At 41.0% G+C, this 16,159-nt stretch overlaps 2 protein-coding genes across 2 annotated transcripts in view; one reads left to right on the forward strand and one right to left on the reverse strand.

Annotated features, from left to right (window-relative positions):
- The window catches only part of LOC148825639 (antigen WC1.1-like), a 214,986-nt gene that overhangs the window by 34,244 nt on the left and 164,583 nt on the right, over positions 1–16,159 (reverse strand). The window lies entirely within an intron of this gene.
- On the forward strand, positions 1,603–15,750 carry LOC148825641 (uncharacterized). Its single transcript, XM_088926201.1, has 2 exons — positions 1,603–2,182; positions 12,590–15,750. The coding sequence occupies exons 1-2, from the start codon at positions 1,603–1,605 to the stop codon at positions 14,575–14,577; spliced, it is 2,568 nt and encodes an 855-aa protein (XP_088782327.1). The 3' UTR covers positions 14,578–15,750.

The following is a 16,159-nucleotide window of genomic DNA, read 5'->3' on the forward strand; positions in this document are numbered from 1 at the left end:
TTTTCTAAAGAAGAGGGTTTAGAGTCTGGATTTGAAGGGGTTTAGAGAAGGTGACTCTCTGATATCCTTGGGCACAGAGTTCCAGAGCTTGGGGGCAGAACAGGAGAAGGCCCTGTCATCCACAGAATGTAGATGGGCTTGGGGGACAGATAGGAGAGCAGAATTAAAAGAGAGAAGGTTGCGAGGTGGGGAGTAGGGCGATAATAGTTCAGACAGGTACTGAGGTGCCAAGCCATGCAGAGCCTTATAGGTGAGCATGAGAAATTTCATGTGCATTTTTTCCCCTCTGTAACAAGAAACATGAGCACTCTGAATTGAGTGGGTGTCAAATTTGTAAACCAGAAATTATTTTTTGTTCATATAGTCATTAAGGACAGAGATTCAACGAGCCCAGGCATAGAGACTGAGTGTCGAGCGAGCAGGAGCGGTGAGGAAGGAGACTGCAAGAGCATAGATATAGATACTTTACACAAAGTACAGACAGTGCATCAAGACAATATACTGTACAAACAGTAGACAACGTACAAGTAAACAATGCAGACATGTAAACAGTGACTGCAGATGTGCGGAATAAATAAGAAATTAAGGTAGATGTTTCTATGAAATTAATGGTATTCGAAATGTTGCAAAAAGAAAAGCGATTTGTTTTGTAAAAAAATGAGAGATGATTTTTACTTTATACAGGAAAGGCATGTGCGTCAAGTTGATCTTTTTGGATTGCACCATTTGAAAATATAAATTGGAAGTTAGTTTGGACAACTCCTGTTGGATATTGTATTACAAATAAAGTTAAAAAGATATCATTTAAAATTGTTCATAGGTTTTATCCAGTTAAATGAGTACTCTCTAAAGTACTTATTTAAGCATAAGCAGGATGATTTGTGCATTGTTTGTCGGGCTGAAAGGGAACCTTTGGTACATTTAGTTGTAAGGTGTGTGTTTGTGAAGTTGGTTTGGACGGACTTGCACAATTTTGTTTGTAGGCATTTAAAGGTGTTTTTTTTAGGTTTAAGGACTTTGATATTGTACTGTGTAAGATAATTTTTTTTAAAAAGCATTTATTGATACCAAATTTATTAGTCATTCTTAGTAAATTTAACATTCATAAAATCAAAATGGTCCAATAATACTCCCCTTTTTAGTACTTTTCAGATGGAGTTGAAATATTATTTAAATTCTATAAAAATGAAAAAAATGCTAAAGCAAGGAAAACATTTGATATATGTAAAAAATATAATTTACATCGTTACCTCTGGCAGTTAATTTTTTTTTTCTGTCCGTGTTTTTTTTCTTGTATCCATTTCTGCTCCTGTAGTTGTATTTGTAAATTATTTACACATTTAATAAAAATAAAAAAAAATGTCGGCCGTATACGTTACACTATAATATAACACAAATATCTATTCTGGACTATTTTTTTCAGATTATTTTTATTCGACTAATATTTTTGTGGTTCATAGCAACGGTCACTAAGGAAAGTTCATCTGATAACCCGGAAGTCCTCTGTTTGACCACGTTTCGCTTTCTGTGTTCAAACCCACGTGTTTACAGTGACTGCAGCTGCAGGAATTGTTTGTGTTTTTCAGATCGACTCTGAAAAAAATGGAGAATCTGTTGCTTAATCTGGAAACTGAGGTGCACTCTTTCATGGAGACTGTGCTTAGATCGATCATGCACGAAGTTTCAGAAGTTTTCCGAAACCGGACAGATGATTCCGAGAAGTCGATTGAAGAAAAACTCCGCCGGATCTCCCAGGTTCTGGCGAGACAAGTCTTGATTAAAATCATGTCTGTCGACAATGTTTTCGGGGCCGAAATCGCGCAAATGACGCAGGAAAACGAGCTTCACTGTTTCATGGAGGTTTTGCTCAAATCGTTCGTGTATGAAGTTTCAGAAGTTTTCCGAAACACGATGTCTGACTCCCAGGTCTCGTTTCAAGACAAACTCCGCAGCGTCTCCCAGATCCTGGTGAGTCGGGCCGTGATTAATATCACACAGTGTGTGGAGGACAGTTTCGGGACAGAAATAACGCGAATGAAGGAAAACGAGACCTTTAAAGTGCGACTGCAGCTGTGGGAGAAGGAGTCGGGAGCAGGAGGAGATCAGGGACGGACGGATCATGTTGGACTCATGCCTCCCTGTGAAATCACTGCAGAAACAAATGAAGAAACGGAGCCGTCGTGTAAGTGCAGTGACTTTTAATTAGTAACCTTTGTGTTTAAAAACGGTGTTTTTAACTTCCTCACTGTTGAAACTGTAGTGGAGAGATGCAGAGCGAAGTAGGAAAGGTTGGTGATGTTTCCGAGGGATTCTTTTCTGCGAACTAAACTAGTTGTGGTCTGGTTATATTCTCATTAATGTTATTACTGTTCTTTAAATGTGGACAGAAATATGTCGTCAATTGATACACTTTCTCCATGTGAAAGCCAATTTAGGAGACTTTGGAGTCTTGGAAATATGGTTGTGGGCAGATTATTTATCGACGTGGCGGTAACTATCTCTTCTGTGCAGTGTTAATGTACCGCATTGTACAGCAGTGTCCAGTCAGCCAGTGTGTCTGTATTAACCCCTCTCTCAGTGCAGTGTTAATGTACTGGAGTGTCCGGTCAGTGTGTCTATATTAACCCCCCTCTCTCTCAGTGCAGTGTTAATGTACTGGAGTGTCCAGTCAGTGTGTCTATATTAACCCCTCTCTCAGTGCATTGTTAATGTACTGAAGTGTCCAGTCAGCCAGTGTGTCTGTATCAACCCCTCTCTCTCAGTGCAGTGTTAATGTACTGGAGTGTCCAGTCAGTGTGTCTGTATGAACCCCTCTCTCTCTCAGTGCAGTGTTCATGTACTGGAGTGTCCAGTCAGTGTGTCTGTATTAACCCCTCTCTCTCAGTGCAGTGTTAATGTAATGGAGTGTCCAGTCAGTGTGTCTGTATTAACCCCTCTCTCTCTCAGTGCAGTGTTAATGTACTGGAGTGTCCAGTCAGTGTGTCTGTATTAACCCCTCTCTCTCTCAGTGCAGTGTTAATGTACTGGAGTGTCCAGTCAGTGTGTCTGTATTAACCCCTCTCTCTCTCAGTGCAGTGTTAATATACTGGAGTGTCCAGTCAGTGTGTCTGTATTAACCCCCCTCTCTCTCAGTGCAGTGTTAATGTAATGGAGTGTCCAGTCAGTGTGTCTGTATTAACCCCTCTCTCTCTCAGTGCAGTGTTAATGTACTGGAGTGTCCAGTCAGTGTGTCTGTATTAACCCCTCTCTCTCTCAGTGCAGTGTTAATGTACTGGAGTGTCCAGTCAGTGTGTCTGTATTAACCCCTCTCTCTCTCTCAGTGCAGTGTTAATGTACTGGAATGTCCAGTCAGTGTGTCTGTATTAACCCCCCTCCAGTGCAGTGTTAAATACTGGCAATTTAGACAGAACAAAAGTTTTCGCGAAATTACATCCCCGACTGTCCTCCGCTGCCCTTTTCAATTTTCTGGAGAGCACAAAAGAGTCTTAGGAAAATTATTACAACTTTGTTCGGTCAGCTTCTCCTCCTTGACCCTGTTAATTGCTATGATGAGTTGCTTTGTGCTCTGTTTTGCCGTCTTCTGAATATAGTCTGAGGAATACCCAATGAAGAGGTGATGTAGCTGGTGTAGTAAAGCAGGCTTAATTATTATAGAACCACTAATGTCAAGACAGCGCTCGCTTTCCCCCCACAATTGGAAACTAAAATATTATTTTTTACGGTTTTAAAACTTGCATATTTTATGTAAAACAAAATTACATAAATTCGACTACCTTCGGTTCAGGAACAAGTAAAGGTTTATTCCCTGCCGGAAAGAGAAGATACAACATTTCAGCTGTGGAAGAAGGTTTTGACGCCTGAAGAAGGCTCCACAGCCGAAATGTTTCTTTTTTTTTCTTTTCAGCACAGGAATATACCTCTACTTGTTCCTTTGCAGCCTACGCATACTGATGCAGCTCCCTACGTGAACTACTTTAGGTATTCATGCTGTATGTATTATTTACATCTGTAGATTATGTATTACTTTCAGATTCATCCTGTTTGTGTTCTAGGTACAATGTTTTGACGTACAGATTTGATTTCGCCACCCCATTTTGGTGAATATAATATTGGTTAACCTGCAGTATATTTTGTAGATGGAATATTTAATAGTAGACGTATTCAGTAGTACAAAGCTTTGAGGTTCAGCCTAGTTTGCATTGAAAGAAAGCGAATGAATGTTTTTCCTCCTACTGTCATTTGTGTACTGGGATAGTCGAGTTGAAATGTCTTTAGTAACACAAAGCCGCGGATAAACAGGGCGATATCACCGAGTTTTTCCTACTTTACTTTGCCCGTTTGGAGTCGAGTCTGCTCAACACGAATGAACACAACGCGTCACTCCCTTTTGGTTCAGGGATAGACGCGGTGAGATTCAAGTTCATCAGCCTGCGAATGGTGAAAGGATAAAAAACATATTTAAGAAATTCTGTCCACATGCACTCAGTCACTGCAAAAGCAGCAGCAACCACAGGAAGCGTTTTGACCCGCGTAACAAACCGGTGACGTCACTTGGGGGTTGTCCCATGCCCCCCTTTTTGTAACGGTGCCTCTCAAATCCTCATGTACTTGAAGTCCACACTTCTTATGCTGTGTCATGGAGGTGTGGACCTGGAGGAAGGACTTAGGGTACAGTTTGAAAATTGGGACGTGTTCTTATAATGTTAGTGAATAGGCAGGACAAGTTACGCCATGAATCAATAAAAAAATGTGTGTTGAATGTCTTATAAACCCTCTAACATTGACACAAGAGCAGGATTTGTGGCTTCTGCGGTTCGGAGCCTTGCATTGTCAAATGTGCTCATCTGTGTGACAGTGAACCCTTTCTCAGTCTGTCTGGAGGGTGGGGCTCAAGCTACTGTTCCTCAATTTAACATCTGATTCATCCTCACTACCAGATAGGGCTTAAGAGCTCATGAATTTAAAGTGAATATTTAACAGGTTGTGATATGTACAGTGGTGTGAAAAAGTGTTTGCCCCCTTCCTGATTTCTTATTTTTTTGCATGTTTGTCACACTGAAATGTTTCAGATCATCAAACAAATTGAAATATTAGACAAATATAACACAAGTAAACACAAAATGCAGTTTTTAAATGAAGATTTTTATAATTAAGGGAAAAAAAATCCAAACGTATATGGCCTTGTGTGAAAAAGTGATTGCATTATACATTTGTATAAAAAATTTCAGATTAAAACAAAGATTTTGCATATTCTTTGTTGTATGTGTATATATATAATTCAGCCACAGAACCAGGAGAATATGTCTCCTTCTTATAATAATTATTGTGGTTTTGTTTTTGTTACTGAGAGATCTTGCTACATAGTATATATATAAAACCATTTTCTGTTGCAATTCAAGGTTCTGGATCATAGAAAAAATACTTTTCCTTGCTGAAAGTCTAACACACAAGAGAGAATGGTGATATACATAGAAAAATAGGTACCAGATGATAATTTGTAGCGGCTTCTTGAATATTTATCTCGCAAGAGACCCTTTTTTTGTGGAAACTATCAGGTTTTGATTTACTATCATGTGAACTCTTGCTCTTAAGATGGTAAGAGATTGCATCTGGTATTGCATGTAATTAAATGGTGATTCTTTTATTTGCTCTGTTTCCTATATTGGGAAAATAAAGTATATGCTCAGTAGAGGGGCAAAGTTTTGAGTAGTGTCATGGGAATTTTCTCTAAACACTTAAACAAACGAGCAGATAGAGATTCTTCATTCGAATAGTAAGCTCCGTGAATTTACCCCCCCTACAGACAGCACAAACAATGAAACTCACCTCATTCGTTAGTGCTGGGATTGTGCCGGTTTGTGCTGTTGAAAGTAGCGTTTTTGCTGCTTTCGTTCCCGAGATATAGCGCCTTGTTTTTCCGTTGATCACGTGACCATGCATGGTGACTTTGACCTCCAGTAACCCCGTCTGCCGAGTTCAAGCGCTCTGTTACCGGCGCAAGAGTAACAGTTCTGCAACTCTGTTCCTCTGTTTGCCCAGGTAGGGGGCGGTGGTGTATTTTGCATTTAATATCATTATCTTCTATGCGTTTGTGTGAACAGGAAAATTACATTTGTCTCCAATATCATACCCGTATCAGAAGAGTTTCAGGTGTAGCCTTAAAAAGCGACATTAGCAAACAATTGTATGTTCTTACAAAGAGGCTTTAACGAACAAGTCTTAATACCTCATAGCATTGTCCTTTTTTAAAAATCTGAAGAAGTAATCAGTTTCGTATTGCCTCCTTCTTAAATAAACATAGGCATCAAGGGACGTGTGAAGATTTTTATCTGTGTTTCTGGTCAGACCTTGGTAAAGAATACAGCGTGAGGGCACACCTTGACCACTGAAGATACAGATTTGATTGTCTTTGTTAGATCATCAAATTTATCCCAGATGAAGTCGTGTCTTTTGCAGTATGCAATGTAATGACCTAGGACATGTTTGCTGGCAAGTGGGCAGACCGCAGTGACACCTCTTAATTTGAAGGTCTTCCCATTTAATTCTAGGTTATGTGGAAAATCTGAAAGTTGACTCTCAAAGATATTTTGAGACTGGACAGTGTTTTCTTCATGACTCAGCCAATCTCCCATGTCACCAATTTGAGAGAGACATTTGGATTGGCTTAATTTAATTTGTTTCTGTACAGCCTCCTATAGCCCTGTTACTCCTCTTGCTCTCAGCGTATTCAAATCTACAGAAACAAATGGGATATTGCGTGACTCCACAATGGAGGGGACAACTTGGCGATGAGCGCCGACTCAGTGCTACCACACTAGGCACTGTTAAGAACACTTTTGCTATGATTTCTGAAATGTTACATTCAGCCCTCACTTGTTGTAGCCCTGACTATTTTCGTTGCACCAAAAATGTCCCTCAAAATTTTAGCTCTTAGAACATAAACATCTTTGTGCACACCTTTCTGTGCCAAATGTTTCACCAGTTGAAATATTTCTATGCTATCTACAGCCTGATTAACATAGCTGCTAGAAGTCCTGCTACCACAATAGGCACTGCATAGGCACTGACATCAAATGCACAAGTGTTCAGTACACTCCACTCACTTTTACTGGGGGCAGGTCTCTGCTGCTTCCATTCCTCATCAGAGCCACTACAGCCTTTTTCACAGGAATAGAACAATCTATGTTGTAACCACTCAGAACGAGGCACAAGATAAGAAGATGGTTTCCATTTTTTAGGTGGTGCAGCAAGCCCTCTCCAATTTTCCAAACAACTCAGATTTGATGGATACACCAGTTCTTTGTCCTTTTTGAGCTCTGTCTGTTTTTCAGAACTCATAACAAGTGTTCCGCTCTGCTGTTCTAGAGAGCTGGATGTCTCTGCCTCACAGGTGGTAGCACTGATAACGGCCCTCTCACACTGCTGGGAAACACCATGAGCACCCATTGATATTCTCATACCTTCTATGGGTGCTAGGTGCTTCATAAGGAACCTTTCAACTCGCATTGGCAGAGTGTCATGCTTCAGCACTGATTGTATTAGGTTTTTGAAATCCGCCTCCTCATTGGCTGAACTTGCAGTGATGTTCACACTTTTGAAAAGTGGAACCATTAAGCCTATCCAGAGTGGGAGATGGCAAGCAAGCCTCGTGAGATGAGGAACAATCTCTGGTAGGAAATGCAGGTTATCTCTATCACCACTGTCCACAGCAAGCAACCTGCATTCTTCACAGATTTCTGTTACCCAGTCTTTCAATGCTGTCGGGCATGCATCAAGGGTACAGCTTGGCTCTTGGTCCCCAGTTACACCTATTTTTTCTAAAACTTCATCAGAAGGAAAAAACATCGTATCCTTGTGCTATTTTATTGTTCTAAGTGTGAGGTTTTAAGTGTGATTTTATCTGTTATGCATGTATACATTGATTCTTTGTTACCTTTGCAGCCCTGCAGCACTTGGGTATATTCTTTTGTCAGGTTATGTCTGGCAGCACAGCCTGAATGTTAGTACTGTTAAGTTCCTACCCTCCTAACAGTGCCTGTGGGTGATGAATCCTGGAATGAAGGGCAAATATGTAGAATGAGTACTATGGTGCAACAACATACATTGTTTAAAATACAAAAAAAAACAAATCCTGTCCTCACATCGACTTTCGTAACCAAACAATGTGTAAAATGTTTAACAATGTCAGAATAACAATGAACAATGCAGAGCTTTAATCCAGTACATTTCCTTGGTCTCTTAAGTGTGGTAACAGTGTAACACACCAGATGATGCAATTTTATACCAACTCTGTACTTTCTTAATATACTCTGTTGTGTGAGGGGATAACTTAATAAAGCTCACAAAACTCATTTTATCCTGTTCTATGCTCTGTGAAGGCAGACCTTAATCCATTGTCAAATGGTTAACTCTACTACATTTACTACAATAGTGGAATCACCAGTTTCGTGCCTGCTGCTTCTGGGACATGATACAATCAATGTAAACAGTGCAAACATTCCCAAAGATGCTCAGAACTTCACAGAGGCAGGTACTTCAACGTGCATTATAAACCCCCTCTCCCTCTCTACAGGTAATCGAACAATAGAAAGGCAACAGCTCCTTAATAAGCTATTGCATGCAGTAGGTCTGATATCTACTTTCATACACAATTAAGAATTAACAATCAAAAATCACAAATATGTAGTGCATTACCTGGAATCGGACCGCTCAAGGTTTTAAAAAAATCAAGCAATTGATGAGTAGTTTAAATCCCCAGAAAGAAATAAGGATGAATGCAAAACACTGTATATTGCTTAGAACTGAAGTCTCAAACAACAAATCGTGGCGAGCTTTACACTTCTCTTTTGTTAGCTCCATGATGTCACCCTTTAATCTTAGTGTTCATGTGATGGCCGAATCCCTAGCTAGACCCATGGCCCGGGTATTATGGGAAATGTTTAATGCAAAGTATAGAGAAGTCCGATTAACACTCAAAAATGTAACAAAAAATGAATTTCACCAAACCTGGCTTAAACTGTGCTTCTTCCCAATTTTTACGTGATTTATAATAATATCCTTTCAGTTACATAGTGCTTCTCTGGAAACCCCAGTGAAAGCGCTCTACAGGTAATGGGGACTTCCCTCCACCACGTAAATGAAAATAACTAAGTTTTTTACATTGTTATGGATTACAGTTTAAGTGCACATCAAAAGGTCTCTGTATATGTAGATAGAAATTGATAAATTAATATTTTTTAGACCTGCCTACTCACGTTAACTGCAATACCAAGGCCCATCACCACTTCTTTCGTTTATGATATGTTTTTAAAGCATTGCATTCACCACTTAATCATTTCTGCTTTCACATCAGCAATTTGTAATATGTTAGAGATTTTTTGGGGTTCAGTTCTCCTTGTAAAACTTACAGAAACAAAACATTATAATTTAAATTCAGAAGTGTGACAAATCCTTTCAAGTTTCACTTGCATGTGTAGAAATATCATGATAACGACAAATGAAGCTTACTAATTTTTGTGGTATTCCCCGCGATATAAACAAGTTTCTCAAATATCTTTACTTTAAAATAAATTCATGGGAATGTCAACGTAGCATCATAATTACAGTATAGCATTTCTAGTTTGTAAAGTAACTTACGATTTGGAAGAAGAGGTCTTCGCCAGAGATGCAGATAATAAATCAAACATCAACTGCAAAGCCTGGGGTCAGCTGATCAAGAGATCACAATTGAAAGATCTGGTGGTCTTGAACTTACAGTTTTTGTATGGTGCCAACGGCACAGAGTGACGTCAAGGCCAGAAAAAGAAGGCGCTATATTAAAATGTAAAACATCCACCCCTGCCCGACCAGACAGAGTCGGAAAACAAATTGCATTCATTGTTTTCATCACATCCAGTAATTTTAGTACTGAGTGTGTTGGTACCTGTAAATGTCCTTGTAGTCATATTTGTGTATTCAGAGGTCAAGGTGTGCCCTCATGGTGTATTCTACTCCAAGGACTGACTAGAAACACAGATAAAAGAACTGTGAGCTAATCGTTTCATGTTTGCGCATAAGACCCCTGTAAATACAAACACGTGGATAATGCCAGTTTTTCAGAGAACCTAGATATATGTTCACTTCTGTTCTGTGAAAATAAAAATATTTTCCAATATTGCCGCGGTGTTCATGTGTGAGATGGTAAGACTCTTGTTTCTCGGATGTGTTATGAACTTGTGTAAACTTTGTACATAGTGCCCCTTAAAAAAAAAAAAAAGTCCTGAAGTCCTGGTTCCTTTTCACTTTGGCTTTGCATAAAAAAGAGCAATAATGGTTCAGAAAGTTCCAAATTCAAATCTTATTAAATACGTGGCTCGACAGACAGGTTGAATCTTCACACGTCCCTTGATGCCTGTTTATTTAAGAAGGAGACAATGCGAAACTGATTACTTCTTATGATTTTTAAAAAAGGTCACCGCTATGAGGTATTAAGACTTGTTTGTTAAAGCCTCTTTGTAAGAACATACAATTGTTTGCTAATGTCGCTTTTTAAGGCTACACTTGAAACTCTTCTAATTCGGGTATGATATTGGAGACAAATTTAATTTTCCTGTTCACACAAACGCATAGAAGATAATGATATTAAATGCAAAATCCACCGCCGCCCCCTACCTGGGCAAACAGAGGAACAAAGTTGCAGAATTGTTATTCTCGCACTGGTAACAGAGTGCTTGAACTCGGCAGACGGGGTTCCTGGAGGTCCAAGTCACCGTGCATGGTCACGTGATCACCGGAAAAACAAGGCGCTCTATCTCGGGAATGAAAGCAGCACAAACGCTACTTTCAACGGCACAAACACAGCACTAACGATTGAGACCGGTCCGGTTCCCCTAGAACGTTGTAGGGGGGCTGAGTGACGTCACCCCCTGAAAAAGAAGATGTTATATCTAAGGAACGAAAGTAGCTGGGAAGTTACTTTCAATGGCACAAACCGCCACAAATGCAGCACTAACGAATGAGACCAGTCTGGTTCCGCTACGATCTTGTAGTGGGGCTGAGTGATGTCACGACCCCGAAAAAACAAGGCTCTATATCTCGGAATTGAAAGCAACACAAATGCTACTTTTAACGGCACAAACGTAACACTAACGAATGAGATGAGTTTAATCATTTGTGCTGTCTGTAGAGGGGCCAACTTCACGGAGCCAATTAACCCCACTCTCTCAGTGCAGTGATAATGTACTGTAGCGTTTGGTCAGTGTGTCTGTATGAACCCCCCTCTCTCTCTCAGTGCAATGTTAATGTACTGGAGTGTCCAGTCAGTGTGTCTGTATGAATCCCTCACTCTCAGTGTAGTGTTAATGTACTGTAGTGTGCAGTCAGTGTGTCTGTATTATGTAAATGTAGTGTATTATTATTATTATTTCTGTATTCTTACTTTTTACACAGTAATTAGGTTTCTGACAAAGCTTGTATATCTAAAATCACTCATTATCAGAAACCCACTTAAACTCTATTATTCCTCTATGCTTAAACAACCCAAATTGATTGCGAGAATACTAGACGTGTGTTTGTGTAGCTTAAAGCTTACAGCTTTAGCTTGAAGCTTTTAAGATCACATGGCCTCAGCTATCATTACTATGTTAATGTTACTCATTTATACATCCATACCAAACCTTATGCTGATGTGGCTGTCTCTATTCTAATTGCATCTCTGACATAAGAACTTGGATGACTCAAAATGTCCTTTATCTTAACTGTGACAAGACTGAAGCCATGCTTATTGGCACCACCCATCAACTTTGTAAAATCAGTGTGAAACCCTATCTGTAGATGGTCTTGTACTTGAGCTTCAGTCTAAATTGAAAAACTTGGGGATGATATTTGACGTTCGACCCACATGTGCAGCGTGTTGTCAAAACATCTTTCATTCCCCTCACAAATATTGCTCAACTACGCCCTGTGTTATCACTAACTGTGACTGAAAAGTGTTGTCTAATCTTGAATCGACTACTGTAATGCTCTACTCTCTGGGGTTTCTAAATCCACATTGAACAAACTCCAGTATGTCCAAAATTCAGCAGCCAGAACCCTGACCACGTCTAGTGCAAATGATCACATTACTCCTATCCTGGAGTCCTAGCACTGGCTTCCTGTCAAGTTTCATATCCACTTAAAAATCCTCCTGCTCACCTATAAGACTCTCCATGTCTTGGCTTGGCACCTCCATACTGGTCTGATATTATCACCCTACTCCCTACCTTGCAATCTTCGCTCTTCTAATTGTGTTCAACTATTTGTTCCCCAGTCTGTCTACACTCTATGGGTGACATGGCCTTCTCCTGTTTAGCCCCAAGCTCTGGAACTCTCTCCCCAAGGATATCAGAGAGCCACCTTCTCTAAACTCCAAATCCAGACTCAAAAACCTTTTCTTCAGAAGAGCCTTTACTGTCTACTGTCTCCTTTAACTGTGTATTCTCATCATGCTAATTTTCTGTATTTTTTGTAATTGGCATTCTGTAAAATGCTTTGAGAAGCCACCTCTAAAGGTATAAAACTATAAAATAGTTTTTTCTTATAAAGGTCGTGTCTTCTTGTCCTGTGTTTACAGGCTCAGAGGCCAGTGTTCTTTCCGACGCTGGGGAAAGGGCTCTCCTTGAACAGCAGGAGGAGTGGGGCTCCAGTCTGATGCAGGAGACAGAGCTCACTGCTGCAGCAGGGAAAGAGGCACTTAGTGAGCAGCACACAGACAGCAGACAGAGTGTGAAGGATCTGGACTCTGTGCCCATGATGAAGACGGAGCCTGAGAGTAAGACACCTGGGCTCTTAGTATGTGATGATTTTACAGAGAAGATGAATAATCTGGACACAATCAATATTACACAAAGTTGTAATGAACCGGGCTGTGTCTCTGTACAAGAGCACAGTGAAGAACTGGATGTTTTAAATCTTACAGAGCAGGATATGGATCCCAAGTTGATTGACCCTGCAGAGCAGCAGACTGATGTCCCTGGTGAAGAGAACAGTACTGAGTTACAGCACCGAGAGGAGAGTCAGTACAGGGAGGAGCAACAGCAGCTCCTACAGGGCTTGATAATAATTAGGCCTTGTTCTGTTCAAGTGGAGAGACTGTCACTGCAGAGTCTAAAACAATCATATGATCCCTTAGTATCTGACGACTTTACACACAGGTTTAATAATCTGGTTCCTGAGAAAATTGTTGAAAGTTTTAATGAACTGGAGAGTATGTCTGTTCTTGGGCAAAGAGAGGAACAGCTGAATGAACTGGGTGGTTTTAGTCTCAGAGAGCTGGGGATGGAGTCCCAGATGATTCACACTGCTGAGCAGCACACTGAAGAACACGATGGAGAAAACAAATCTCAGTTTCAGCACACAGAGCAAGACCATTCCATGGAGCATTTGCAGAATAAGAGACCCCAGCATGATCACAGGATGAGGAAGAATCACTCAAGGCCTTGCTCAGATGGAGTGGACAAGCTGCCATTACGGCACAGGGAGAAGCAGTGTTTCTGTCAGTCTAGCATTTCAAAATCCTATCAGCACCTTCACACAGGAGAGAGACCATTCAGCTGCAGTCAGTGTGGGAAGAGTTTTAGTCAATCAACTAATTTAAAAACCCACCAGCGCATTCACACAGGAGAGAGACCGTTCAGCTGCAGTCAGTGTGGGAAGAGTTTTAGTCAATCAACTAACTTAAAAACCCACCAGCGCATTCACACAGGAGAGAGACCGTTCAGCTGCAGTCAGTGTGGGAAGAGTTTTAGTCAGTCAAGTACCTTAAAAACCCACCAGCGCATTCATACAGGAGAGAGACCGTTCAGCTGCAGTCAGTGTGGGAAGAGTTTTAGTCAGTCAAGTAAGTTAGTAACCCACCAGCACATTCACATAGGAGAGAGACCGTTCAGCTGCAGTCAGTGTGGGAAGAGTTTTAGTCAGTCAAGTAGCTTAATTATCCACCAGCGCATTCACACAGGAGAGAGACCATTCAGCTGCAGTCAGTGTGGGAAGAGTTTTAGTCAAATAAGCCACTTACAATCACACCAGCACATTCACACAGGAGAGAGACCTTTCAGCTGCAGTCAGTGTGGGAAGAGTTTTAGTCGGTCAAGTGACTTAAAAAGGCACCAGCGCATTCACACAGGAGAGAGACCGTTCAGCTGCAGTCAGTGTGGGAAGAGTTTTAGTCAGTCAAGTACCTTAATAACCCACCAGCACATTCATACAGGAGAGAGACCGTTCAGCTGCAGTCAGTGTGGGAAGAGTTTTAGTCACTCAAGTAGCTTAATTATCCACCATCGCATTCACACAGGAGAGAGACCGTTCAGCTGCAGTCAGTGTGGGAAGAGTTTTAGTCAGTCAAGTAGCTTAATTATCCACCAGCGCATTCACACAGGAGAGAAACCTTTCAGTTGCAGTCAGTGTGGGAAGAGTTTTAGTCAGTCAAGTCACTTAAAAAGGCACCAGCACATTCACACAGGAGAGAGACCATTCAGCTGCAGTCAGTGTGGGAAGAGTTTTAGTCAGTCAAGTAGCTTAATTATCCACCAGCGCATTCACACAGGAGAGAGACCATTGTAGCGGCAAGGTTACTCTCTCCCTCATCTCAAGTGGTGCTTGATAGAGAGAGGCCATTCCATTTGGTTCACATTTAAGGTGTTTTTCTAGCTGATAAGAGTGTTCTGATAAGGAACAACTCCCAAAGCTGAGACACATCAGCCACCCTAATAAATGGGCATCTCTGGTGCCTCACTGTCTGGGAGATTCCAAGGGAGAGTCTCATCCCAAGTGGTTTACAACCCCAAGGTCAGAGTTCATGGCTACTCATCCTCACACGGGGCACCAATAACTGTAGGGGTTTTTGCATTTACTGGGACAATTGTTAATTGTAGCAGTAAGTCACAAAATGATTCTCGAATGCCCATGGAACTTTCAACCAATGAGCAACCGTAGTTCCTCCAGGTACAACTCCAGCTCCTCCTGGACATCCTCAGACTCAGCTCAGACAGTCACGTAACAGCCAGTATGTCCCAGTGCCAGGACTTTTCCTTGTTCTAAGAGTTGAGAACAGAGGTTGCCAGCGTGTAACCAAAGGATCCACCCGAGGTTAGCCCAGCAGCAAGCCTCGTGAGCCCACCACGAACGCTCACCTGATCAACGAGTGAACTACGGTTGGAACTGTGGACAGCTGAATATCAGTATTCAGGACTCGCGCTACATCGGGAACGAATCGGTCTTCTTCCTGTCTAAAAATTGTGCAAATTCTGCTAGTTTCAGCCAACACTAACTAGCCGGTCTTCAGAGAGCATCAGCAGCGCACCGCAGCAGAAATCTCTCCCTCCTTCTCCTTCTCTCACGTCGAACCAGCACTGCCTTGCACCAGGCCAGAGAGCGCCGATTGGACACGGCAACAGCCTGCCACTGCTTCTTTGTATCCGCGGGAGATCTGAATCCCCATAGAGCGGATGAGTATTCAACTTTCTGCATTACAGCTCGAGAATTCAATTGTTACCTCAACCTGAGTTGAAAGCAATTTAATTCCTATGAGTCATGTACTTGCTTTTGAGTATCTAATGTACAAGTTGTAACAAAGTTTATTTACAAAACAGTCTAAATGAATGATATTACGGAATGTATGTCTCTTGTAACTCTTCGTGATTGAATATATACCTTTTGTATACTGCTAACCCCCTCTATAAGATCTGTTATGTTTATGCACATTTTTTGAATTAATAAATGTATTGTTGTGTATTAGCATTTGCGTGTGTACGTTGTTTGAGTTATCCTGCAAGGTTGATTCTAATAGCCATCAAAAGAATAATTTTTGTGACTTGCTGCTACAATTAATAATTGTCCCAGTTAAGCACAAAACCCCTACATTTACTAGTGCCTCGTGAGAGGATGCCTATAGAGTGAAGGACAGGAACATGTAAGATGATTAATATACATTAATATACCCATCCACTCGATTCAGGGTTGTGGTTGAACTGGAACAATCCTGACAAGCAGTTGGTGCAAAGCACAGTATCGCCCATAATGTGACACCAGTCCACCTGCAGCACCCAGGGGTGGTAAAGAACATGACAGTAAGAATACTTTCAAACAACAAAAAGAGTAAATTACATATATATGGGATTTTTACAGTTTGGTGTATTCATTTTTA

The sequence above is a fragment of the Atractosteus spatula genome, chromosome 10 (genome assembly GCF_055471065.1).
Source record: "Atractosteus spatula isolate fAtrSpa1 chromosome 10, fAtrSpa1.hap1, whole genome shotgun sequence".
NCBI lineage: Eukaryota > Metazoa > Chordata > Actinopteri > Semionotiformes > Lepisosteidae > Atractosteus > Atractosteus spatula.